The sequence below is a fragment of the Mirounga angustirostris genome, unplaced genomic scaffold, assembly GCF_029215605.1.
Source record: "Mirounga angustirostris isolate CCGP_5_RB_7025 unplaced genomic scaffold, mMirAng1.0.hap1 SCAF_6, whole genome shotgun sequence".
In the NCBI taxonomy this organism is placed as follows: Eukaryota; Metazoa; Chordata; class Mammalia; order Carnivora; family Phocidae; genus Mirounga; species Mirounga angustirostris.
This window is the reverse complement of record NW_026991714.1, coordinates 120945507-120972813: the sequence shown is the minus strand read 5'-3', so window position 1 is coordinate 120972813 and position 27307 is coordinate 120945507. Positions and strand designations below refer to the sequence as shown.

At 37.6% G+C, this 27307-nt stretch overlaps 1 protein-coding gene across 1 annotated transcript in view; it reads right to left on the bottom strand.

The window, feature by feature from the left end:
• Positions 1-6022: 6022 nt before the first annotated feature.
• Positions 6023-27307, bottom strand: part of KIF11 (kinesin family member 11) — a 42122-nt gene continuing 20837 nt past the window's right edge. The window contains exons 12-22 of the mRNA XM_045878428.3: positions 26689-26877; positions 25855-26062; positions 24791-24963; positions 22053-22178; positions 21361-21519; positions 18620-18726; positions 13847-14126; positions 11533-11755; positions 9241-9392; positions 8138-8254; positions 6023-6219 (exon numbers count right to left, since the gene is read on the bottom strand). Of these exons, the coding sequence (XP_045734384.1) occupies positions 6088-6219; positions 8138-8254; positions 9241-9392; positions 11533-11755; positions 13847-14126; positions 18620-18726; positions 21361-21519; positions 22053-22178; positions 24791-24963; positions 25855-26062; positions 26689-26877 (1866 nt within the window). The 3' untranslated portion in view covers positions 6023-6087. The remainder of the gene's footprint in view (positions 6220-8137; positions 8255-9240; positions 9393-11532; positions 11756-13846; positions 14127-18619; positions 18727-21360; positions 21520-22052; positions 22179-24790; positions 24964-25854; positions 26063-26688; positions 26878-27307) is intronic.

Below are 27307 nucleotides of genomic sequence, written 5' to 3'. Positions count from 1 at the left end.
CAGGTCAAATAAAGACAGGCCCTTGAACGCAGGCTTTCCAGAGAATTGCCAGATAGGTCAAATAATGACAGTTACCCGAGAATGGTGTTTTCAGGGAGCTCCAAACCTAATCGACCCCCGGCAGCGGCCACTAGGCTACTGGTCTTCACTGTGATCGTGGGACTGTTGGTTTTCCAGGCTAATGAGGAGCTGGGGAGAGTGATAAGAACAGGTCAAGTTAGGGGCGCCTGGGTGGCTCAGTCGGTTAAGCGACTGCCTTCGGCTCGGGTCATGATCCCGGGGTCCTGGGATCGAGTCCCGCATCGGGCTCCCTGCTCTGCGGGGAGCCTGCTTCTCCCTCTCCCACTCCCCCTGCTTGTGTTCCTGGTCTCGCTATGTCTCTCTCTGTCAAATAAATAAATAAAATCTTAAAAAAAAAAAAAAAAAGATATATGGGGTGCCTGGGTGGCTCAGTCGGTTAAGCGTCTGCCTTCGGCTCAGGTCGTGATCACAGGGTCCTGGGATCGAACCCCGCATTGGGCTCCCTGCTCCGCGGGAAGCCTGCTTCTCCCTCTCCCACTCCCCCTGCCTGTGTTCCCTCTCTCGCTGTGTCTCTCTCTGTCAAATAAATAAATAAAAAATCTTAAAAAAAAAAAAAAAAGAACAGGTCAAGTTAAAATACCACAAAACTCATCATTTTAACCAAACTACAACCTTTAAAAATATAAATAAAGAAATGCTCCTTGGATTATTCCAAGCCTTTGGTTAATTACCAGAATTCTGAAAAATGTTATCTTGACCAATTGTCTCCGTGTCTCTTTGCTTTTATGGAGGCCCTTCCGCCAGCATTCCTGCTGACTTTACCTTCTTCATTACTTTGAAGGTGTCATTCCACTGTCTGCTTCCTTTCTATTGCAAAGTCAGCGGTCGGCCTAATTTTTCTTCCTATGAAAATAATGCCTTTTTTTCCCTCTAGTTACTTAAAAGATTTTTTTCTTTATTGTTGGCGTTTAGCAGTTTAGCTGTGGTGTATCTCGGTGTGACTTGATGTTCATCCTGATGGAGATTTACAGAGCTTCAGTCATTCTCTCTCCTTCCTTTGGAGGTTCTAATTACATGTACGTTAGACCTTTTCACCATACCATTTCTTTGGGTTTCTTGTCCATTTGTCTTGTTATGCTTCAGTGTAACTATTTTCTTCTAACCTATCATCCACTTTTTAAAACTCCCTCTAATTTAACTCTTAACTATCCAGCAGACTAAGCCCATTCTCTGTGTTTATAATTTGTTGAATTTTTCAGTTCTAGAATTTCCATCTGACTTTTTATAATTTCCAGTTTTCATTCAAAATATTTCATGTCTTTAAATTCTTTAAATGTCTGATTTTGAAAGATCTTGTTTTGCAGATCCATTTGCTGAAATTTCTGTGATTTGTTTCCATTATCTTTCTTTTTTTTTGGTCCAGATCTATCTCCTTGTATACAAAGTTATTTTTCAAAGGAGTATTAAGCAGCTGTGTTTTATGAGCACACAATGTACACATTTTTTTTTAATTTTTTTTTAGAGAGAGACAGAGAGAGAGAGCATGTGAGTAGGGGTGGGGGAGGGTTTTTTGGTGTGTGTGTTTTTTTAAGATTTTACTTATTTGAGAGAGAGAGTGAGCGTGACATCTTCACCAATACTTGTTCTTTTCTGTTCTTACTCTAGCTATCCTTGTGGATATGAACTGGTACTTCACTGTGGTTTTGATTTGCATTTCCTTGAAGACTACATTCTTATGCTTTCACGATTCTGTCTTCAGCTTTAGACAGTTTGAATATATAATGTGTCTTGTGGATCTCTGAGTTCCTCCTGTTTGGATTTATTGAGCTTCTTGTATGTAAAGATTCAAGTGTTGTAATAAGTTTGAGAACTTTTCAGCTATTCTATCTTCAAGTATTCTTTCTGCCCATTTCTCTCTTCTTCTGGTACTCCCGTTTTGAGAATGTTGATATGATTCATTGTGGTCCACAGGTCTCTTCAACTCTGTTTATTTTCCTTCATTCTTTTTTCTTTCTGCACTTTGGATTAGACACTCTCAATAACCTCGCTTCAAGTTCACTGGTTCTTTCTACTGCCTGCTCACATCTGTTGGAACCCTCTAGTGTTTTGTGTGTGTGTGTGTCTATTTGTGTGTGTGTTTTCATTTGTTTTGATATGTTTCAGCTCAAAATTTGTATGGCTCTTCTTTAGTTTCTTCACCGATGTTCTCTATTTGTTGAGACATTGCCCTCCTGAATTCCTTTAGCTCTATGAGCATATTTGAGACAGTTCATTTAAAGTCCAATATTTGTCCTTCATAAGGGATGGTTTGTGTTAATTTCTTCTGTAAATGGGCCATACTTTGTTTCTTTGCATACTTCTTAGTTTTTTGTTAAAAGTTTTTAGTATTGGAGCACCTAGGTGGCTCATTGTCCAACTCTTGATTTCAGCTCAGGTCATGATCTCAGGGTTGTGGGATTGAGCCCAGCATCAGGCTCCCCACTCAGCGGGGAATCTGCTTGAGATTCTTTCCCTCTTCCTCTCCCTCCCGCTCTGCCCCTCCTTGCTTGTGTGCACACGTGCTCTCTCAAAAAAATAAAATCTTAAAATTTTTTTAGTATTATAATGTGACATCCTGGAAATCAGTCTTCACGCCTCAGGGTTTGTTTCTGTTGCTTGCTGTGGCACTAATGGTTTGTTACTTTTCTTTTTTTTTTTTAAGATTATTTATTTATTTGAGAGAGAGAGAGCACATGAGAGGGGGGGAGGGTCAGAGGCAGAAGCAGGCTCCCCGCCGAGCAGGGAGCCCGACGCGGGACTCGATCCCGGGACTCCAGGACCATGACCTGAGCCGAAGGCAGTCGCCCAACCGACTGAGCCACCCAGGCGCCCACTTTTCTAAACTACTTTCAAATCTCAACTCTCTGACTTAGGTAGTCTCTGAAGGCGCTCTTTGCTTTGCAGTCAGCTAGTATTACTGCTGACAGATTTCCTTGAATGCCAATAACCAAAAAATAAAACAAGAACTAAAAAAAAAAAAAAAAGGGAAGAAAAGACAAAAAAAACTCCTCCCAGTTTTTGCAGACTGTTGGGAGCACACCTTCAGTGCTTAGCTAGGCCGTTTAAACTCTGCCTTAGCAGGCTGCCTGGGTGGCTCAGCCGTTAGGCGTCTGCCTTCGGCTCAGGTCATGATCCCAGGGTCCTGGGATCGAGCCCCGCGTCGGGCTCCCTGCTCGGCGGGAGGCCTGTTTCTCCCTCTCCCGTGGCCTTTCTACCCCCACCCACCCCTGCTTGTGTACTCTCTCTCTGAAATAAATAAAATCTTTAAAAAAAATTTTTTTTTAAATCTACCTTAGCTTTCACTTTCTGCTTGTGCCGAACCTAAAGATCAGTCAGCAGTAGCGAAAGCTTAGGGTCTTCTCTAGGTACGTAAATTGGCCTGGACGTGAGAGGCTTTCTCAATTCCCCAGTATACATTGTCTTTGAATGGCCTAATTTCCTCAAGAAATTGTCTCCTGTCTTTTCCCTCTCAGGCTTTAGGCACCCCTTTATTTTACCTCAACTATCATCTTTTGCTGCAGGAAGCAGCAGGTTGTTCATTTGCCTTATCATAGTTTTGAGAAATGCCTGCCACTTTTCCACCCCGAGTTGTGAATTAGATGACACAAAGGCAAGTGCCTTGCTTCAGGCCTTTGGTTTGCCCCAGACAGAACAATTTTTTGAGATTAAGAGATCTGGGGCGCCTGGGTGGCTCAGTCGTTAAGCGTCTGCCTTCGGCTCAGGTCATGATCCCAGGGTCCTGGGATCAAGCCCTGCATCGGGCTCCCTGCTCGGCAGGAAGCCTGCTTCTCCCTCTCCCATTCCCCCCCTGCTTGTGTTCCCTCTCTCTCTGTGTCTGTCAAATAAATAAATAAAATCTTAAAAAAAAAAGAGAGATTACGAGATCCTCTGTGCCCTCAGGACCAGTGAACAGGGTCCCTCTGCTCTGAGAATGTGGGCTGCAGTCTGACCACCGTGGAGCTGGGAAAAGGAATGGAGCAAGGGCAAGTAAAACACCAAAAAGATTTCCTAGTTTTTAGTTTGCCTTCTCTTGATTGAGCACTTGCTTGGTTGCTATAAACCTAGTTCTGACCAAGTTGTTTCTGAACATTTTTGCCTCAGGAAGAATGAATCCTTGAAGCTTCCTACTCTATTTTTCCTGATGGTTAGTTTTTGAGTGCTTGATATTGTATATGAGAAATTGTAGAGCTAATTTAAGACTTGGGATGTTAAAATTCTCCAGTGATTTGGGGCGCCTGGCTGGCTCAGTCAGTGGAGCATGTGACTCTTCATCTTGAGGTTGTGAGTTCGAGACCCAGGTTGGGTGTGGAGCCTACTTAAAATAAAAAAAATTCTCCAGTGATTTATTTTTGCTTGTCAGTTGCATTAGCATTCCTAGATAACTTTAAAACGTCCGGAAACTGATGACTTAAAGCTGGACACATCAGGCCTTGTGAGGACCAATCTGTTTCTCATTAATCTTATACTAAGGTCGTAGTCCCTTAGAGTGCAACTGAAGGAGCCTGGGATGTTTACCAAGGCACTTCATCCTAGGTGGTATCTGTGTGGAAGTGTATTTTTTTTTTTTATAAGATTACTTATTTATTTGACAGAGAGAGACACAGCAAGAAGTGTATTTTAGGAATTTTGGAACAACTTGTTAAACTCTGTAAAGAGACCCACTGCCAAATAAGAAATAATAGGGCAAGCAAGTTAATGTAGAAACCAAATTTATTAATGGATTTACTGAGGGCAGTTTATTTTGTTAGATATTATCCATAGCTTATGTTGACATCTGATTTTGCAGAGAAACTGTATCATTATTTTTATTAAGGTGATTAATACTTCTGCAAGGTAAATTTAGTTCCTTGAAGTAGCACATTTTCTAATTCTCCAATTGGGTTTGACTTTACTTAGCTATCACAGTCAAATCTCTCTAAATGTATATACTTAACTTGATATAGGCACAAAATTTTTTCTTTGCCTATATTCCTTCTAAGTGTGCTTGCTCTTCATGCTGAAAAATCTCAACTTCCAGAAATTTGGCTGCGAGATCAAAATTGTCAGGACCCTTCTAAGGGTTAAGATTTCACTAAAGAAAAAAATATATATACATATTTTATTATATACAAAGAAGAAAGTTTCATCAGGTAAGCAAAGAGATATAAATTATAGTCATAATTAATAGTTCCAAAAAGCCCTTAACTCACTGGGACCTTCTGCACAACACATAGGCCACACAGCCATTAATCAGAGTTCTTGGTAGTTCTCCCATAAGAGTAATCTATATTCTAGAGAAGCTGGCTTTTTACGAACTCTGTGGGGGCTAATGTGTTAGGCCTCATAAAGGAATGCTTTTATATCTAGGGGGAAACAAACTAAAAATACTGAAGGAAGGACTACTTCTAGAGTTATGTTTATTGTTGACAGTAATTTTAGAACCACAGAAAGTGTTAAGACTTCTAGGTAAAATTCACACTATCTCATAATAAGAATGGATACCATTTTGTAGCTCTACAAATGGTTTGGTCACAAATGAAAAAGGACAAAGTGAGCTGAGAATGCAGAATGGAAAAGTCTAGGGAAGGAGGCAAGCAGATACAGACATAATTCAATCATAGCAAGAAAAGTAGAGATGGTCCTTCCCAAGACCGAGTTGGCAATATTTACCTATGTAAGTTAAAGCCTAGAAGAACAGTACAACTTCTATATATATGCTGCCTAGTGAAATACAAGAAAAATATTTTTCCTTTTTTTATTATTTTTTTTGAGAAAAATATTTTTCATTTTTTAGGAAAGGGTTATTTTATATCAAAAGCTAAAAATACATATTTACTCAATGCAAGTCCCAAATAAAACCCAACTTAATACACAGTGAACTACAGGGATGACAGAAAAATGAGTAGACATATTAAATCCAACTGAATTTACAGTATTGCCTTGATATTTTCCATTTGTTTTTCATCTATACATAAGGCTCAAGTTCTGGAGTTACAGGTTTTATTTTTCATTTTTCTTAAAAATAGAATCACCAATCCCTCAAGTTAACTAAAGATTTATCTGGGCTCGTAGAGGTAGTCTGCTCCTTGTAACAGAATGCTCTGTAGTTTCTTCCACTTTAGACCTCTCCACTGAATTAATGCCTCTGTTTTCTTTGTCTTTTCCATGTGACTTTTTATGCTGTGGACATAATGGGAGAAATTAAGTCAATATAAAGTAACATTTGATACATATTAGCTACACTCTATTTTCAAAGTTCTCTGGGTTATAGGCAAGAAATTAAGTGTGGAAAAGGCTCAGCACAAATTGGAGCCAACAATTTGTTTGGCAAGTAGAAATGAATGCCTTCCTCATCTTACCATCAATGGAAGGAGTGAGGTGAAAGAAGTATTAATTCTCTGCATGATTTTCCAAGGCATAATTAAAGATTTTACTGTAGGGCAATGGTTCTCAACAGGGAGCAATTTTACCCCCCAAAGGACATTTGGTAATATCTGGAGACATTTTTGGTTGTTAAAACTAGGAGGTGCTGCTGGCTTCTAGTGGGTAGAAGCCAGGGATTCTGCTAAACATCATATAATAACAAGATAGTCCACCACAACAAAGGATCATCCAGCTCAAAATGTCAATAGTGCTGCTATTGAGAAATCCTGCGCTAGGAAAACAAAGATTTGATATCATACAAAAAAGGCAATTCTATTTTAAGCAGAGAATCTGATATATGGCTAACTCAAGACATTTTTTTAACTGTATTTTAGCTTTTATCTTAAACTTATTTCATACTTCTCACTTAGGAATTATATTTCATTGGAATTCTCACATTTGCCCATAGAGAGCTTTAGGAGACTAATGACATTCATTGCACAACCAATCATCCACGCTGAGACAAATCATAAACCAACTTCAGAATTTCAAACCCAGAAAATTGCCCCATGAGACTGCTAGCAGGGAAAAAATAATTTTCAGACTTCAGCTCAAGGTCTAAAATCCAATCCCAAATCTTTTCTGGTACGGTAGGGCCTTCCCTGCCCTAGCTGAACCACTAAGTCTAGCCTTCAAAATGCCATAAATGGTAGTAATGAAGGGATTTCCAGCCAGGGGATTTGGTAGTCACTAGGGTTCTCTTTTCTTTTTTTTTAGGGTTCTCTTTTCTTAACTTTCCTTCTTTCCTTAACTTTAAAGATAGAAGAGAGGGTTGAAAAATGAAAAGAAATATATTTAGAGTTCTCTCATAGTAAAGAGTAAAGCAAAAGGTAGGAAGGATCTGGGGACAAAACTACCTTGAGTACAAAGAGAGAGGAATTTAACAGAAATTAAGCTAGAAGTTCTAACAGCTTAAATCGCAGATGGAGGGTCTTTCTTTAGGCCTTGGTGGGAAGACCTGCAAGTCTACGAGGTACAAGAACATACACTTATCAGAAGCAGCACTTCGACTGTAAAATGTAGACATCAGTGTCTTATGTGAGAAAATCCTTCCATCACAGACTGTGTCTAGGCTCATGTCTTCAAAATAAAAGGAAAGATGCTGGGCAGTTTATAATGCCATGCTCCCAAGAGTGTTGAAAAGGAGTTGGGAGAGGTCACAGGATTTAACTGTACAAGATCAAGGCAGGTAAGGAGGCTCAGGAAACATGGGGGAATCCTTAATAAGAGAAAAGCCACAGGTAGGAGAAACTAATATAACCTGAGAGGCCTTCAGTCTCTGTCTTTTAAACTTCTTAGCTTTCAAAGTCTGAGTATGAGCAGATATAGGCTCCAGGACTTCTTGTCAAAGGTAGAGGGGAGAGAGAAATGACTGCTCTCAGTATCCATTCTGCATATGTAGGAAGTGGAAAGGGGAAAACCGTAACAGCTAAAGAGTACTATCTGAGGATGGAGATTAAGTTAAACCTTGCCTTTAATTTTCCTACAGAAAACCCCTGATCAATTATCATATTTGTGTAAATAATTTAAATCAGAAAAGTTAACAAGCCATCCCAAAGGAATGACAAAATATTTTGCTGTTCCGCCCACTAAGAGTAATACCTTCATATTCAATAGCCAACGACTGACTTATTTCAGATGTGGAAGGGTTATGTGACAGGATATAATCATGTACCTGGAAAAACGGAATCCCACCACTTGATGAACAATCCACACTAGCATCTATAGATGGCTCTTGACCTGGAAGTTCTTCAACAGAGTGCCCTAGAACTGACTTTTCTTCATCCAAGTCCTAACATAAGAAGGTAGATGAGTGATTAAGTCCAAGGACTTAAAAATCTTCACAAAATACGTGCAGCTTTCTTCTTTGAAAATAACACAATGTCCATTGTATAAAAGTTAAACCTCAACCAAATTAGTAGGAAGTCTAAAAAATAATGAGGGTGCCTGGCTGGCTAAGTTGGAAGAGTATGGGACTCTTGATCTCAGCGTTGTAAGTTCAAGCCCCATGCTGGGTGGGGAGATTACTTAAAAAAAAACAGGGCGCCTGGGTGGCTCAGTTGGTTGGGCGACTGCCTTCGGCTCAGGTCATGATCCTGGAGTCCCGGGATCGAGTCCCGCATCGGGCTCCCTGCTCAACAGGGAGTCTGCTTCTCCCTCTCCCGCTCCCCCCTCTTGTGCTCTCTCTCTCTCTCACTCTCTCTCTCAAATAAATAAATAATAAAAATTTAAAAAAAACAAAAAACAAAAAAAAACTTTGAAATTTAAAAAAATAAATAATGAAAATAATCCCAAATATGTTTTTTCATAGAGAAGTACCTGTAATATTAAAAGTAGTAATCTCAGAATAATGGGATTACAGTTTATTTTTTATTTTCTACTTCCCAACTCATCTGTAATTACTACGTAAGAGCACAGTTTGTGGGGCTCTCCTAGGTTCTACTTGCAACTCCGTCCTATGACTTGGAAATTCTTAGTTTCCTCACCTCTCAAACGGGGTTGGTACTAGCACCCACTTCATAAGGCTACTGAGAGTATTAACTGAGTAAATATGTATGGAAAGTGCTTAGAACAGGCTCTGGCACATAATAAGCACAACATAAATATTGGTTATTATTATTACTTTAATAATTTTAAAATGTCCAGATTAAAAGCAATAGGCTTAAGGGTCAGACGACTACCATTAATGCAACAGGGTAGGATTTAAGGGCAAAGAATAAAATTCTTCATATGAAGATGATGACATAAGGAGTTTATGCGAGAGTTCTAAAATTTTACCTGACTGATCTCTTCCTTGTTGTTTTCTGAGCAGTCTAGCATCATTAACAGTTCAGGCTGCTTCCTTTTCAGCTGATCAAGGAGCTGTTCACGTGGTTCGGTTCTCACCAGCGTTGATGGGTAGAGGTAATTTTTCCTCTGTGGTGTCGTACCTTTAGTGGACATTACATAAATAGGAAAAGATTGAAGTGTGGTATATGAGTGAGATTTTTTTTGTTAGAATGTATACTTCCCAATGAGTCTCTGGCTTCCAAAGATATAGCCATTGCCACACATGGGAATCAGTCTTGTTACTTGTTATGCACAGATTGCTTACAACTACTATTTCCTAACTTGACAAATGATCTTAGATAGACTCAACTATTTTCAGGATTCAACCTACCACAAAAACATGAAATTATCCACCTGAGGATGTACAAAAGATGTGCTATAGGTTCTAAAAGGAATCGAAGTGTTCTGAGAAATGGTAGCATTCCTGGAATAAGAGTACAGCTTTCCCAATGAGATCTTTGATAGGATAATCATTTCATTTAAATTTGGTGGCAACTAAATATTAACAATTACATTTCTTTTTTTTTTTTTCTTTAAAGATTTTATTTATTTGAGAGAGAGAAGGAGAGAGAATGAGCGGGGGGAGGAGCAGAGCGACAAGCAGACTCCCCGCTGAGCAGGGAGCCCGACGCGGGGCTCGATCCCAGGACCCTGAGATCACGACCTGAGCTGAAGGCAGATACTCAACCGAGTGAGCCACCCAGGCGCCCCCCAATTACATTTCTTTATAATGAACTCATGCTCTAATACATATTTTACACAAGCACTTGCCTTTCTGCTTAACACTTATGTTCCTAATTTCATTGAAGAGTGGAAATAAATATTACAGGACCCTTGTGGAAAAAATAAACTAACATTCTTTAGCATCATCTCCTTTTATAATTGTTTTATTTTTTTTTTTAAAGCTTTGAAGTAGAATTTACATACCATGACATCTATTCAGTGATTTTTAGTAAATTTACAGGGTCTGTGACCCTAAATGCAATCCAAAGAATAGTTCAATTACTCATCCTGTTCAATAGCTTGCATACCTGCTTCCATGAAGGCTTCCCGAAATCACTATAGCCTAAAATGATCTTTGCCATCTGACAAAATGAGAGGTACACATAAGGAAATACACAATACGCTGAGCTTTTTCCAGTAAACGACATTTATGTAATTACATTCCTCAACTACTTCTGGTATTACAATGCCCTTTTACAAACTGTGCTACATAGATGGTTGCTGGCTTTTCTTTTTATTTGCTTTTAAAATATCTCCTCTTTGGGGCGCCTGGGTGGCTCAGTTGGTTAAGTGGCTGCCTTCAGTTCAGGTCATGATCCCAGGGTCGTGAGATCAAGCCCCGCATCAGGCTCCCAGGGGGCTCAGGAGGGAGCTTTCTTCTCCCTCTCCCCCCTGCTCCTGCACGCTCTCTCAAATAAATAAATAAAATCTTTAAAAAAATAGAATATCTTCTCTTAAAAAAAAAAAAAGATTCTCTCCTTCTGCCCCTCTCCACCCACCCCCACTCCTCGACTCCTCTGTGCTCTCTCTCTCTTAAAAAAATAAAAATAAAGGGGTGCCTGCCTGGGTGGCTCAGTTGGTTAAGCTTCTGACTCTTGAATTTTAGCTCAGGTCATGATCTCAAGCCCCCCCTTGGGCTCTGCTCAGCCTGGAGTCTGCTTGTCCCTCTCCCTCCCCCTCTGCTCCCACCCTGCTTGCACACACACTCTAAAATAAATAAAATCTTAAAAATAAAAATAAATAAAAATCTTCTCTTAACCAAGCCAGCTCCCTAAATATTTGTAAAATTTTATTGATTGTAATGCCCGAATTTTATGACAAGTACATGACACCCATATCATGACATCTAATCTTGATTAAAGGTATTTTAGGGTTCCACTCTTTCCATTTGAGGTGACTACAGTGAGATGGAAAATTCTTACCGGGCAATGGCAGGACCTGGTTTTTCTGAACATCTGGCACAGTACAAGGTTGACTTCAACCTCAAAAATTTTAACAATTCTCTTTCCCTTTAAAGAACCTGTTGAGGGGCGCCTGGGTGGCTCAGTCGTTAAGCGTCTGCCTTTGGCTCAGGTCATGATCCCAGGGTCCTGGGATCGAGTCCCACATCGGGCTCCCCGCTCTGCGGGAAGCCTGCTTCTCCCTCTCCCCCTGCTTGTGTTCCTGCTCTCGCTATATCTCTCTCTGTCAAATAAATAAATAAAATCTTAAAAATAAATAAATAAATAAATAAAGTACCTGTTGGAATATCCAGTTTCAGGTCCTGTTGTAGAAAGCAATTAAGCTTAGTCAAACCCATTTTTATGGTTTCGTTAAGTTCTAGACTTTGTGCCATTAACTTTTCTTCGTCAGTAGTTATCTGACCAAAAAAAGTGTTATGCTGGTTCTCATTAGCTGCCTTATGTCCATTTAATTTTTCAGTTATCTCTGAACTTGCAGCCTTACAGCCTTGGTTTATAACCTGTAAATGATGCAAATGAGCTTTCGTTATTAAAATCAAAGCTGTCAGTGTTTTATTCAATATATTATTTCCCCTTATCTTGAAATTTTCCATAGTAAAAAGTTTTAAAAACACATGCAAAAGTAGAGAGAATAGTATAATTAACCCCCTTGTATTTACCCAGTCTCAACATTTATCAATACATGGGGTATAGATCAAACAAGATTAACCACTTATTCCTCCTCCCATAGAATTATTTTAAAGGAAATCCTGTATCATTTCATCCATTTATTTCAGTATACACTTCTATGAGTTAAGAGCTTTTTAAGACCACTCTCATATCTGAAAAACTTACATTGATTTCTTTATAGCAAATATCTAGTCAGCATGCAAACTTCCCCAATTATCTCAAATGTTTTTCACAATTTGAATTTATCATTAGATTTGGTTGATTTGTCTTAAGTAGATGACTATATAATTTATCACCCAAACTGGGATACTTTTCAGAGTGAAAAGGGCCATTCTTAAAAACAATTACCTCCAAACAACAGATGTAAACAAGGACTATCCCACGCAAACTAGGTCTGAAGACCCTCTGGTCTTAGCTCTCTTAATAAGAGGATAGCTTTCCTCATACTTTTTTAAGTGTTTGGCAAGAATATTTTGTAGGTGCTGCTAAAAGCACATATGTCTGGTTCTATCTCTCATGTTAAGATTAATCAGTAGGGGACCTAGCTGGCTCAGTTGGTAGAGCATACAGATCTTGATCTCAGGTTTGTGAGTTCAAGCCCCATATTGGGAGTAGAGTTTACTTTAAAAAATAAATAAAATTTAAAAGAAAAAAAAGATTCATTAGTGAGTTTGCCTGTAATCACCCTATTAATTATAAAGTTCTCTATCAAGGGGTGTCTGGCTGGCTCAGTCAGAAGAGTGTGAGACTCTTGATCTCAGGGTCATGAGCTCGAGCCCCATGCTGGGTGTAGAGATTACTTAAACACACACACACACACACACACACACACACACACACACCCCTACCTTTAAAAAATAAATAAATAAATAAAAATACAGTTCTCCATCAGTTTTTTTCAAATGGTGTAGATAGTAATTAATGTCCGTGGGGGTTATCTCACTAGGATTGCAAAACAGTGGTTTTCAAATTCTGTCATTCCTTCTACATTAGCTGGGATTCTTCTATGAAACACTTTTCTCCATCCACTATCCTGCTAAACCATGATAGAATTCTTTTGGCAAAGACATATGGATGCTCAACTGTTTCCCTTTATTTACCAGTTTTCAGAATAATGCACTGCCTCCCTAATATGATCCAAAGGAGACCTATGAAATTTTTATGAATGCATAAGCTTTAATATATTTAATGTATTTTAATCAATTATAGCAATTATTCCTTTTGAAACTCAAATTATACCATATTTAAACAAAGGAGTGTCATCAGGTGGGCTCCTATGTTTTTTTGATTCAACCCCACTAATCTTTAATAGCTCCCTTACCTTCTGGTATGACAGCATCTCTAGGCTTATCTGGTATATTTCCTGTTTAAACCTGAAATCAGCTATTTCTCCATTAGCCCTGGTTCCTTTTGGTAAAGATAGCTTATATAGAGCTTAAAATACTTTTTTTTTTAACTTATATTCTTTTACCTAGTTCCTGAGAATATTAGTAAAATCCTTTTATAGCACAGAAAGAAAAACCAAGCCATAAAGGGCTCATGCAAGTATTAAGATCAAGCAAACACACAAAACTATCAAGTATCCTTTGACCAATCAGAACAATATCCTAAATATTTAAAGCAATAGTAGGTTTGAATTACATTAAAAAAACAGGGTGCCCTTAACTGAAAGAACTAACAAGTCAAAAACCAAGGATAGATGCAGGACAGATAGACACAAGAGTTAAATTATTTCAAGCTCTAGAAGATATGTACATGAGACTAGATCATGAATAAGGATACCAACTATTACACTTTAAAAATTTAATTCATTCAGTATTTTAAAATATCATCTGTTTTGAAACCAATTCTAAGCCAGGAATATTTAATTTTCTGATTATTACTATTCTCTCCAAAGTAGGTTCCAAATACAACGTTATTACCTCCAATAAGTTCTGAAGTTCTTCTTCCCTTTTGTTTAAGCAAGATACCCACTGTTCAGAAAAAGCAAGCGTGCTTGCGTCCAGGGCCTCGCATCTCTGTTCAGTCTCTTGAGATACTACTTCAAGGTTGCTACTGAGTTTATCACAGTGTTTCACAGACTCTTCAACCAATTTTGTACCTTCTTGGTTACAGCGTCTGAGTTCCTGTGACAAGCCATCACAATCAGCACAAAACTGTGTACTCTGAGAGGCTGTTTTGCTGATTATATCCTTAGATGTCCTATAGAAAAAGAGAACATTGTTAAAATGGAAAACTGAGACTCAAAAGACCTATAACTTGCCCAAGGTCACACAGTTCAAAAATGGCATATTTGAACCCAGGCAGTCTGGCTCCAGAGCCCATGTTCTTAATCAATCTTCTACATTGACGATGGATGCTTTGGCCAGTGTCTTTTCACAGCAGACTGACATCACATCGGCCATTAAATGACCTTTGGAAATGTCTCTTTTCTCATAAAACCTTTCCAGCTCTCCTCCAGATATGATGCTTTACTTTGTACCTCATAGAGTAATGACTGTATAGTTACTAAAATAAAATCTAGATTTTTTTCCTCCTACTAGATTATATTTCTTAAGGGCATCACCTGCAGCCTCTAGTCTAGTCCCTAAACTGTCCACAATCAATCATTCTGATCTTAAGTAGTTTTGCCTTGTCCAAGACCTTAAATAAATGGAAAAAATTATAAATGTTGTAAAACAAAGGCAACTATAAAGCTTTCTGATAATTAAGAAGATTATATTGGGTGTGACAAACTATACACCTAGCACACACAGTACACTCTGCAATATGCCCCTGATAGAAAACTAAAGTCCTTTCAGGACTTCAGAGGTAAACTTTGGTGAATGAAAGTTACTCTCTACTACCACTAGATGGTAGACCATGTGAGGAAACCAAAGGAGGAAGCAAATAGGTTGAAAACCAAAGTTCAACTACAGGTTAAATGGAAATGACTGAAAAAGGAAAAGAAAGTCAAGTGATAAGCTTGGAAACTATCAACACAAATCTAGTCCCTCAAGGAATCACAACCTAGCAGGAAGACGAAATTTATTCAGGAGTGACTACAATCCATGACAGTAAGTGCCACAGGCAGTGAGTGGGTCTCGAACTTCAGTATACAGAAACCTCCCCTAGATTCCTGGGCCCTACTCCTGGCTCATTCTTTTACACGGTCCCTGGACCACACTTTGAAAACCACTGCTATAGGCAATAAATGTCAGAAAGATTGGGGAAAATGGCTTGTAGGGGGCTTAAAAAGAGTATATCATAGTTCCATAGCCATTTCAATCCTATTCCAGTATTCCCTTCAGAGCTATTGAAGAAGCCAGAAATCCTTAAGTCTAAACACTAGAAAAAAAAGTGGGGAAACACTTCCTAGACACTTCAGAGTCTAGAAAGAAGAGTTCAGAATGGGGCATGATATAATGATATAATAAGATCAACAGAATTGGAAAACCAGTGATAGGAGTTACGTAGTAAAATAGGTGACAGCTAGAATTCTAGGACAGCACTGTTCAATAGATATAATATGAGCCACATAATTAAAAATTTTCTAGTAGCAGGGAGCCTGGGTGGCTCAGTTGGTTAAACGACTGCCTTTGGCTCCGGTCATGATCCTGGGGTCCTGGGATTGAGCCCTGTGTCGGGCTCCCTGCTTAGCGGGGAGCCTGCTTCTCCCTCTCCCTCTGCCTGCTACTCTGCCTGCTTGTACTCTCTGTCTCTGCCTCTCTGTCAAATAAATAAATAAAGTCATTAAAAAAAAAATTCTAGGGGCGCCTGGGTGGCCCAGTCGTTAAGCGTCTGCCTTCGGCTCAGGTCATGATCCCAGGGTCCTGGGATCGAGCCCCGCATCGGGCTCCCTGCTCAGCGGGAAGCCTGCTTCTCCCTCTCCCACTCCCCCTGCTTGTGTTCCCTCTTTTGCTCTCTCTCACTCTCTGTCAAATAAATAAATAAATAAATCTTAAAAAAATTCTAGCAGCAAAAAAAAAAATTCTAGTAGCCACATTAAAAAAATAAATAAAAAATAAATAAAGCGATTAGAGTAACAGTGTCCTGGGTGTATACAGCATATGCCAAAGCAAAATATATGAAAACAATGCAAAAGAGATGGGAAGGAGAAATTGGGAACATACTGTTATAAGGTCCTTTTATCACAGCTGAAATAGCAAATTACTTGGAAGTGTATTAACATTATTTAAAAATATGTATCATTAATCCTAGAAAAACTATTTTTAGAAAAGGTAACTTAAAAGTATAAATGATAAGAGGTGCCTGGGTAGCTCAGTCGGTTAAGTGTCTAACTCTTGGTTTTAGCTCAGGTCATGATCTCAGAGCCTGCTTAGGATTCTCTCCCTCTCCCACCCCCCCAACCCCCCACCGCCACTCTCATGCACATTCTCTCTTAAAAAAACAAAAGGAAGAAAAAAAGTATAAATGATAAATCAATGGAAGAGATAAAATGAAAACATAAAAACACTCAACTTAAATTCAGAAAGGAATAAAAGGAAACAAAGCACAGAATATGCAACAAATAGAAAACAGCAAAATGGGAGATTTTAATCCAACTATACCAATACTTTAAATGAAAATGGTCTAAACACACCAGTTAAAAGTCATACATTGTTAAATGTGACGAAAAAGCAAGATCCAATTACATGTTATCTGCAAGAAATCCACTTTAAATATAAAGATGTAGGCCAAAAGTAAAGGGATGGAAGTACATTATATGCAAATAGCAATGAAAGGAAAGCTAAGTACTTATATTAGTTTCAGATATAGACTTCAGACTTCAGAACAAGGAAGATTATCAGGGATAAAATGGGACATTACATGATGATAAAGCAGTCAGTTCTCCAAGACATATCAACACTAAATGTGTATGCATCTAACAACAGAGCATCACATATATGCAGCAAAAACTGATAAAACTGATGAGAAATAGACAAATCTAAAATTGTAATTGGAGATTAACACCCCTCTCTTAGTAATTGATAGAACAAATAGGCAGAAACTCAGTAAGGATACAGATGACCCAAATAACACAATCAATAGACCTAATTGACCTGTATAGAACATTTCATCCATCAAAAGCAGAACACACATTTTTTTCATTTGGGTAGCACCAAACGAAGCATATTAGAATGCAAAGGCTCTGAAAGTAAAATTGTCTTTGGAACCAAAGCTCGCAAAACTGGGCCAGGGCCTTCACATTAAACCTAAACAAAAGTGAATGCCTGCCAAAAAAGAAAACTTAAATAGGATTCTGAATCTCCTAACATAATAATCAAAATGTTCAAGATACAATCAAAACCATTCTGGAAAATCACAACTTGAATGAGAAAAGACAACAGGTGCCAACATTGAGATAATTCAGATGTTGGAATAATCTGTCAAGGATTTTAAAGCAGCCATACAAAAATGTTTCAATGAGCAATTAAAACACTTTTGGAAAAAATAAAATCTTAGCAAAGGAATTAAGAGAGATAAAAAAAAAGGAAATGAAAATTAAAAAACTGAAAAACCCAGTAACTGAAATAAAACACCTCATTGAATGGGTTCTACAGGTTAGAGATGGCAAAGGAACATGAAGACAGTTCATAAAATTTACTCAATCTGAACAACAAAGAGAAAATAAACTATAGCCTCAGAGACCTATGGGACCACAATAAAAGATCTAACATTTGTGTCATCAAAGCCTACAAGCAGAGGAGAAAGAATATAGAGCTGAAAAACATTCAAATAATGGATGAAAATTTCCATAATTGGTGAGAGGCATAAGTGTACAGATTCAAGAAGCTGAGTAAATCCAAATAGGATAACCTCAAAAAATATATAAGACAACATAATATAATCAAACCTCCAAAAACTAAAGGCAAAGAAAAATATCTTGAAAGGAGCTACAGAGAAATTCCAATTAATTATGAAGGCCAACCCCAACTGAGGGACACTGTACTAAATAAATATTCTATGCTGTTGAAAAAGCAAAGGTCATAAAAGACAAACACTATGAAACTACTCCAGATTAAAGGAGATTCAAGAGACATGACAATCAAATGCAATGTGTGATCCTAGATTAAATCCTAGAGCAGGAAGAAAATCTTTTTCTTTTCTTATAAAGAACACCAGTGAGAAACTGGCAAAATTTGAATTAGGTCTGTAATACTAGGTAATAGAAGTTACCAATACTAATTTTCTGATTTAAAATAATTGTATTATGGTAATATAAGAGAATATCCTTATTTTTAGGAAATACAGACTGAAGTATTTAGGGGAAAGTGAGCATTATGGATGCAACCTATGCACAGCTAGTTCAGAAAAGATATCTATATGTAAAATATTAGAAGGGGCTGGGAAGAGAGAAAGGGAATGAGAATGAGAAAACAACCATAAAATGTTAAATGAGAAATCGGGTTGATAGTATTATTTGTACTGTTTGAAGCCGTCTATTCTGAAATAATTTCAGGCGGAGAAAAGTTAAAGAGAATTTTTTTTTTAAGATTTTATTTATTATTTTTCAACAGAGAGAGAGAGACAGCGAGAGAGGGAACACAAGCAGGGGGAGTGGGAGAGAGAGAAACAGGCTTCCTGCCGAGCAGGTAGCCCGATGTGGGACTCGATCCCAGGATCCTGGGATCGCGACCTGAGCCGAAGGCAGACGCTTAACAACTGAGCCACCCAGGTGCCTGAAAAGTTAAAGAGAATTAAAAACTGCTTACTGTTCTGTATTTTCTTGGATGCTACTAAGTGGTTTCTGGATGTTTTCACACTTTTCCTCCAAGGCACAGAATCTCTCTGCCCAAAGATTGATTAACTGGCAAAGTTCCTATAAGAAAGGTGTGGGAGAGGAAGAGGTTGAAATTATGACACCTGAACTTTTCCTCTAATATTGACATGAAGTATTTTCCCATAGCTGAGAATTATACAAATTCTCAACGAGAGAACTTTAATTCCACTTCTCACCCATAGAGGAAAGCAGTGTAACTGATATTAAAAGGATAATATTAAAGGAATTTTTTAAAAAAGTAAACAATTAGCAAACTTTGCTATCTTAACTATTATTTAGTAACAAATTACTTTCAGTGTACCTCAAAACTAAGCAAATACACCAAGATGTCACCTTATGCTAGGAGAACCACTTTGACAGGTCTAGAGCACCAGTTGCTTCTTAACTGATAACACTACTAGAAAAGTAATGCTGATAATCTGATGGGTCAAGTAGTCCAAAAATAGTAGTAATTACTTAAGTTGAAAAATTTTACAAAATCTAGCTGGATCATATTAATAAAACATAATTTTACCTTTGCTCATACTTGGCATCTTTAAAAACAAGTTCTTTTCAGGCACACAACATGATAGGGATTTAAACTTACAAAATGAAGAAGCTACACTAAAGGCCAAGAAAGAGCTGAACATGCATCCAGCATTCTTATTCACTGTTCAGTCCATTAGGTCGACCAACATCTCTAAAATACACATCAGCTGACAATACATATCCAAGACTGACTATGAATAAAGTCTGTCAGTATTTTTACTCGTCTCAAAGTAGAGGAAAATGCAGGTATTATCAGATTTATCTACATGTAGACAGGTGTTCATAATTGTTTTGTTAGTGCTAACTTCAAGTTCTAGAATATCTGAGAAACAGCACACTTAAGAAATTGAACTTCTGTAAAGCCAAAGAAGTCAAATCATGTTAAAATACTTTTTGGATCATAGGTGTTTTGCTTGTTTTTAAACAGCTGCTTATCAATTTAAACATTTCCAAACAGCTAATATATAAAAAGCTGATCTACCTTAGAACATATACCTAAAAAGTTATAGACAGGTTGATGCAGAGGTATGAGAAACTGCTACAATTTCAAATTGCAAGAATATGTTCTAGAAACAGAGCAACTCAAAAGTGGATGCATTTCAGGCACAAAAATCACCACTACTACTCTCAGAGGATCTAAATACTCTCATGTGCTTTCAAAGCCTTGGTTTCCTCATTAGAAAACTAGGCTAGTAATAGAACCTGTATCTATATTGATGACAGGAATAAGCACATAGTGAGTGGCTCAGGAAATGTTAACTATTAGTTTTACTATTTTGATGTTAATCCTTTCTCCAAAAAGTTTCATGCTTATCAATTACGGAAACAAATACTCTTACTTCAAAGTTGCTTTAACTCTTGCCTAAAAATCTTGGATTTGTTTCCTTTCTCATTTTGGATGACATGGATATGAATTCCCCCTCCCTTACTTCCAAAGAAAAAGAAACCTCTATTACTCACTAAATCATGTCAATAGTTTTATTGACCAAAGAGTTCTGTCATGTAATAATTAGCCTCATTTAATAAAACTTTACACACTCATTACCTCAGGCCTTAAGAATATGAGGAGTTGTTTTCCATATATCTGATCTTTACAGATTATGACTTCCCTGGTTTGGAGGTTTGGTTTTGGTCATGAACTGAGAAACAGCTTACATGGAGGAAGGTAGGTCATGAATTACATTTACAATCAATTAAAATTAAGAATTGTATTAATTGGGGCAGCTGGGTGGCTCAGTCGGTTAAGCATCTGACTCTTGGTTTTAGCGCAGGTCATGATCTCAGGGTCATGAGATAGAGCCCTGCATGGAACCCAGTGTGGAGCCTGCTTAAGATTCTCTCTCACCCTCTCCCTCTGCCTCTGCCCTTTCCCCCACCATAGGCATCCATGCACTCTCTCTCTCTCTCTCGCTCTTTCAAAAAACACACAAAAAAAGAATTGTATTCATTTGCTATAATCTAAATGTCTGACATCAATGAGACAGAAATAGTAAGAGACAGGATACAGTTTCTGAAAGAGAATAACTATCCATGTTACCCAAGGAAAAAAACAATTTATCAAGTTATATTGCAGATACATATTCATTGTAAATACTAGAACCATTTTCTTCTAATTGCACTGCCAAAAGTTTCTCTAGCTTCATCTTTCATCTTGGTATGATGAAAGGACGGTCTTGTCTTTATTCTTAAGATTTTATTATTTATTTGAGAGAGAGAGAGAGAGCTTGAGCAGGGAGAGGGGCAGAGGGAGAGGGAGAGAGAGAATCTCAAGGAGACTCCCCTATGAGTGCAGAGCCTGATGCGGGGCTCAATTTCACAACCACGAGATCATGACTTGAGCCGAAATCAGGAGTTGGACACTGAATTGCCTGAGCCGCCCAGGTGCCCCTCCTGTTTGTCTTATACTGCTTTAGCACAGGGTCCTAAATATAGCAAATCCTAAAATATTAACTGGTCAAGAAAGGTATTCTTAATTATTTTGTATTAATTATTGTTATAAGCAAGAGTGGCTATGGCATTTTCAGGTTTCTAAATTAGTTCTACTAATTAGATTAGTATTAGCATTCAGATTACATAACAGGGATTATCAAGTTAAAGGTTATAAAACTTCCTTTTTATGCTCCCCAAATCACCTAAATGAGATACCTGTGAATGGATTTTTTTAATTGTCTTCAGGTCTTCAGTTAAGTTTTCACATAGCTTCTGTGATTCAGCCAAGGAAGAAATTGTATTTTCTTGTAGTTCATGTAGCTTATTACACAGTGTACTGAGAAAGCTATCCATTTCGTTTTTCTGATCTTCTATCTTTGAAGGAAAAAGTTAGTTTCTTTCTTTTAATTAAAAAAACATATTTTAGTTTCTTTCTTTCTTTGTTGAACACATACAAAATAGAACACATCCAAGCAAGAAAACAGTATGCAGAGAAAAGTCTTCCCTCTCCAGCCCCTGGAACCCCAGTTCCACTCTCACCTCTGAGAGAAGATTGCTATCCTTTTTAAACACTTCCAGAGATATTTTATGCATATTTAGGCAGATGTGCATGCATATGCATGTATACACGAATATGCACATCTTCCTCACCCACTCATGGTAGCATGCTATATATATATATGCTATTATGTGAACACACACTTATCTTGAAGATCATTCTCTCATTTTTCTTAGCCAGGATTTTGTTGATCACATCAATGGCAGTGAGCATCCTATCTCCTCTCTCCTCCAGATTCCACCTCATAACCCATGGCTTTGCATGTATACAGATGTGGCCATAGATATATAAAATTTCTTTCTTAAAAAACAATATGATTTTGAGAAATTAAGAACATAACACTTGTTACCTTACTAGCCACTGTCAATGAAGTCTTGAAAAGATGCTTTAGTTGACTGTTGATTTTCAGTATAAACACCATCGTGGGGGATAAAACTGTTTCCAGTGAATTTAGAAGGTCAGTCTTAAGTACATCCTGGTTAAAAAGAATATTTTCACTTCCATAAACCTGGTTGGTTAAATGACAGTATCTTAAAATACTTTGTTAACACATGCATAGTAAAATCCTAAGTTTCCATTCTCTAATCTTTATAGCCTATAGAGCCTATTTGTTTCTAGAGTTTATATTCACGTTACTTATTCTACCTACAGTAATTAAGAAATGGTCACATAGCGTTCAACAGATTCTTTTTTTTCTTTTTTAAAGATTTTATTTATTTATTTATTTGAGAGAGAGAGAGAGCGAGAGAGAGAGAGAAACAGCATGAGAGGGGATAGGGTCAGAGGGAGAAGCAGGTTCCCTGCTGAGCCGGGAGCCCGATGTGGGACTCGATCCCAGGACTCCGGGATCATGACCTGAGCCGAAGGCAGTCGCTTAACCAACTGAGCCACCCAGGCGCCCTGTTCAACAGATTCTTAACAGTCTAATGCAATAGAAGTCCAAAGAATTCAGAAGAGGGGAAAACGACAATCATTTGATAAGATTTCAGCATTGCAAATAAAGGGAATTAAAAAAAAAACTGGTTAAGTACATTTTAACAAAAGAAATTTCAAATAAGTCAGAAAGGCTGAAACCAAATAGCCTTCAAAGGTAGGCTCTGAGCTGGAAGTATTAAACTCTTAAGACCTGGTGACTTATATCCTATTGTAGCTGAAGAACTTGTCAAGGTTCTTGTTCTTGTCGAGGTATATACGGAGTTGAGAATGTAGATTGGGATTTTTTTTTTTTTTTTTTTTGGATTGGTAATTTTTACCAAAAAGGAAAAAACTGTGACCTTAAGTTCCCTTCACTTGGGAAGGGTGAGGAACTCTAACAGAAACAATTAGTGAGGAATGAAAGGAAAAGCTAGTGGCGTTCTTTGGGAAAGAAAAGCTATCATCATTTCAACTCATTCTGTGGGAGAAGCAGTCATCTCTCTTGACTCCAGCAGTGTTTACAAGGTGGCAGAGAACTTGGTAGAAAGACCTCAATAAATACAGTCTTGCATTTAGTGCATAAATCAATTTCCTAAAAGTACCAACTGAGCCTCTATTAACTTTGTCAAATTTGGGTGACTGAAGAAATCTATCAAAAAGTGTCATATAAGCACTGCATCTAGGCAGTGTCAACTAACATTTGTAGTTATTTACTTGGAAAGTGTTCAACAAATATTGTTAGACTCAAAAGGGGAGGCAGAGAGCCTATGTAAAGAAGAAAACAAGAGATATAGCCAAGGACTTCCTGGGCAAATCATACAATTACAGAACAAAGAGTATTATTCAAATCAGCTCTGAAGGAGGTAATACTAGTGTAATTGGATGAGTGGCTTCTGTAGAACTATGAAAAGGAGCCTTACAGTTAAGAAGGGCTTGATCACACAGATCTGACCCCATAAATTGTCATATGTGTTCCTAGAATTCTAGCAGTTTTTTTTCTTGCACTTCTTGGTATTACCATAATTTTAAAATTAACCAGCTTATATCCCCTCTGGTTGGGTCAACTTTAACATCAGCATTACCATTCCAGAACCCTTGAGGAAAAGATGATTTACCAATTTCTGAGCCAACCACCAACTCGTGGGTCCCCTGAATTCATCTGGTGCTAAACCTGTCCTTTCTAATTATTAGGCTTATTAACTCCTGCTCTTAATGTTACAAGATGTTAGTGAAAAAAGTTTCAAAGGTTGGTTATATGCATTTGGAAGTTAATCTTTCTGGGAGAAAAAAACAGTGGAGAGATTTGCTTTTAAAAATATAAATCTCGGGGGCGCCTGGGTGGCTCAGTCAGTTAAGCGACTGCCCTTCAGCTCAGGTCATGATCCAGGGGATCCCGCGTCCAGCTCCTTGCCCAGCTGGGAGCCTGCTTCTCCCTCTGTCTGCCGCTCCCCCTGCTTGCGCCGTCTCTCTCTCTGACAAATAAATCTTTAAAAAAGATAAAATAAAATAAAAATCATATTTAAAAAAAAAATTTTAAAAGAAATATATATCTGGGGGCGCCTGGGTGGCTCACTCGGTTAAGCATCTGCCTTTGGCTCAAGTCATGATCCCAGGATCCTGGGATCAAGCCCTGCATCAGGCTTCCTGCTCAACGGGGAGTCTGCTTTTCCCTCTCCCTCTACCCCTCCTCCCTCTCCCTCTGTCCCTCCTCCCCACTGTGCTCTCTCAAGGGCGCACTGTTTCTTTCTCAAATAAAAACAAAAATGTTAAAAATAAATCTTTCACAAATAAATAAAAATAAAAATCTTAAAAAAAAATATATATATATATATAAAATCTGGGGCACCTGGGTGGCTCAATTAATTAAGATTCTGCCTTTGGCTCAGGTCACGATCCCAGTCCCGGGATTGAGTCCCACTTCAGGCTCCCCTCTCAGGAGGGAGTCTGCTTCTCCCTCTGCCCTTCACCCAGCTCATGCTCGCTCTCAAATAAATAAAATCTTTAAAATATATATATATATATATATATATATATATATATATATATAAATCTACTCTTAAAGTGATGTTTATAACCATGTCTTGTAAAACTTAAAATGAAAGAAGCAGTTAACATTGTTTTTGAAGACTTAGCAAAGTAACACTTGAAAAATACTTTAAGAGATTTACTAACAATCAACGTCTGAAGTACAGTTTTACTTTCTGCTGCTAATGATTGTTCTTTTAATATCCTATTAGAAATCTGAGAAACACGTATAGACACATTTCCTGGAACAGATGTGAGAGATCCAAGTGCTGTTGTAGTAATTGTGTCTAATGCAGAGACACTGGAAGACAGCAGGTTACCTATACCAAAAAGAAAAAAGATACAAACTTTGACATAAATATACTAATACATGTGAAGTACTTTAAAGAGGTTGAGAAAATTATATCCTTGTGGAAATTTGTAATAACAAGTAAGCTTAAAATAATTGGCTCATTACATCAGCTAGGAAACATTTCAAATATAAATTATTTATGTTCTAGAGTATTCTGCAAGCACATGTCATATTTGTCAGTTTATCAGACCCATCACTATAGTTCACAGTAAACCAAGAATCATTGTGATCTCCAGTTACAGGTAATCACGGTATTATAATAGGTAAAAGAGGTTATAAAATTAATAAATCAAACTTAAGAGTGGTTGGCTTATAGCAACTAGACTCTAGGTGATTTTTACAAATTTTGACATTTCTGTATCTTACACGTTTTCTATAGTGAAGATAATACTTTCGCATTAAAAAACTAATATTTAAGAGTTTTTTCTCTGGGCACCTAGGTGGCTCAGATGGTTAAGCCTCTGCCTTCCTGGGATCGAGCTCTGCATCAGGCTTCCTGCTCAGCAGTGAGTCTGTTTCTCCCTCTCCCTCTGCCCCACCACCTGCTTGTGCTTGCTCGCTCTCTTGCTCTCTCAAATAAATAAAATCTTAAAAAAAAAAAGTTTTTTCCCCTAAATGAAGATAACAAACAATGGGTGTGGTTGAACTTACTTTATAGAAAACAGGGAAAAAAAAAACCAAACCCAGCTAAGATTTGTTTTAATTCAAAGGCAGTAAAAGATAATCCCTAGTCTGACAGATGTGCACTGGAGGGGACTAGTGACATGGTCCCCTGAGTTTTTTAAGATAGTAAATGATCAGTTTTGAAATTAGTCTCACACTAATCACACAAAGACTAATTAGAAATGCTTGAACTTACCAAACAAAGTCTTGTGAGTCTCTAGCATGGCCTTCTGTTTTGAGCTGCTATCCTTAATTAATTCTTCCATATTACTAAACAGACTATTCAGGTTTTTGCCAAAAATATCCTGAGCTTCTGCATTGTGCTGATCAATTGCCTTCCTACGATCCAGTTTGGAATGGAGACCAGATACATCTTTTGTAGTTTCTTCAACTGTGGTAAGCAACTATACATGATTTTTTAAAATAAATGTTGTTAAGATGGATATGACAAAACAGTCTAATGAAAATATCTGTGCTACATAAGGATTTCTCCTGATGAGGACTAGTAAGTTTTAGATATTGTATCAGAACACATTTTCAATTCATGCCAATTTATCCAGTTGCCCAGGAATTTCCCCTCATCTAGCAAGGAAAAGGGATTTTGCCAACCTAATATAGTAATTATGCTTCCTCATAAATTTTTCTATTATGTGTTACTATTTCCTCTAACATGCACCTAATAAACAATTCTTTCACCATCTCCCACCATTAGAAGGTGCTAAATTCTTTATGACTGATTAGTTCCAATCATGACCAAAGGGGAAAGTACTGCATCATTGTTCTCAATGTCCCCAAAGTACATTAAAATTATTTTCTTTTTACAAAACTTCAGGAATGGTTTTTTCCTTAAGTCGGAAACTCTAGTGAGGAAAATTCAGATGAAATAGTAAAATAATGTTCTTTAAATTGACAGAAATATCATTTGGGGTGGATAAATAGAATTTCACGGTTAATGCTTAAGCAAAGAAAGTTACTTCTACCCATTCTCTAATTTCTTTAATGCAAGTACAAATCAAAACAAAAGACAAACCCTGCTGGCAGCATCATGAAGTTTCTCCTCAGTACTTTCCAAAGCTGATGTAATATACTCTTCTTCAACAAGTTGTAATTTAGTTTCTTGTAAATGTTTTTGAGTGGTTTCAAGTTCCTGTGTCTTATTTTGCAGGTCAGACTTACACTGGTCAAGTTCATTTTTATTGTCCATAAATAACTCTGTAACCTAAATATAACATTTAAACATTTTTTAAGATTTACAAAATGCTGAACTGGTTGGTGAAACACCTGGCTAGTCCATAATATAATAGAAGAATCAAACAAATTATTTCCATGCAAAAGCTGTGACAAGTTGTTAACAAGTCACCAGGTAGGTTAGCGCATTTTATATGTTATCTGGTCTCTTCCTGTAAATTCATTAAAATTTTCGAGATTAAATGCCAGGTCTAGTGTAGTGGTGTTAGTTCTTCAGGTCCCTTTCAACACTGACAATGTGAGGGTGGCATAGAAAGGTCACGTCTCTCCACCTTAGTTACTCAACATCTGGTTTCTCCTAACATCTGCATTCCCTCATATGATACACACGGTAATGAAAATGTCTCAGCATTATTTAGCTTTAACAATAAAACCGCACAATTCAGTTAATTTCTCATAAT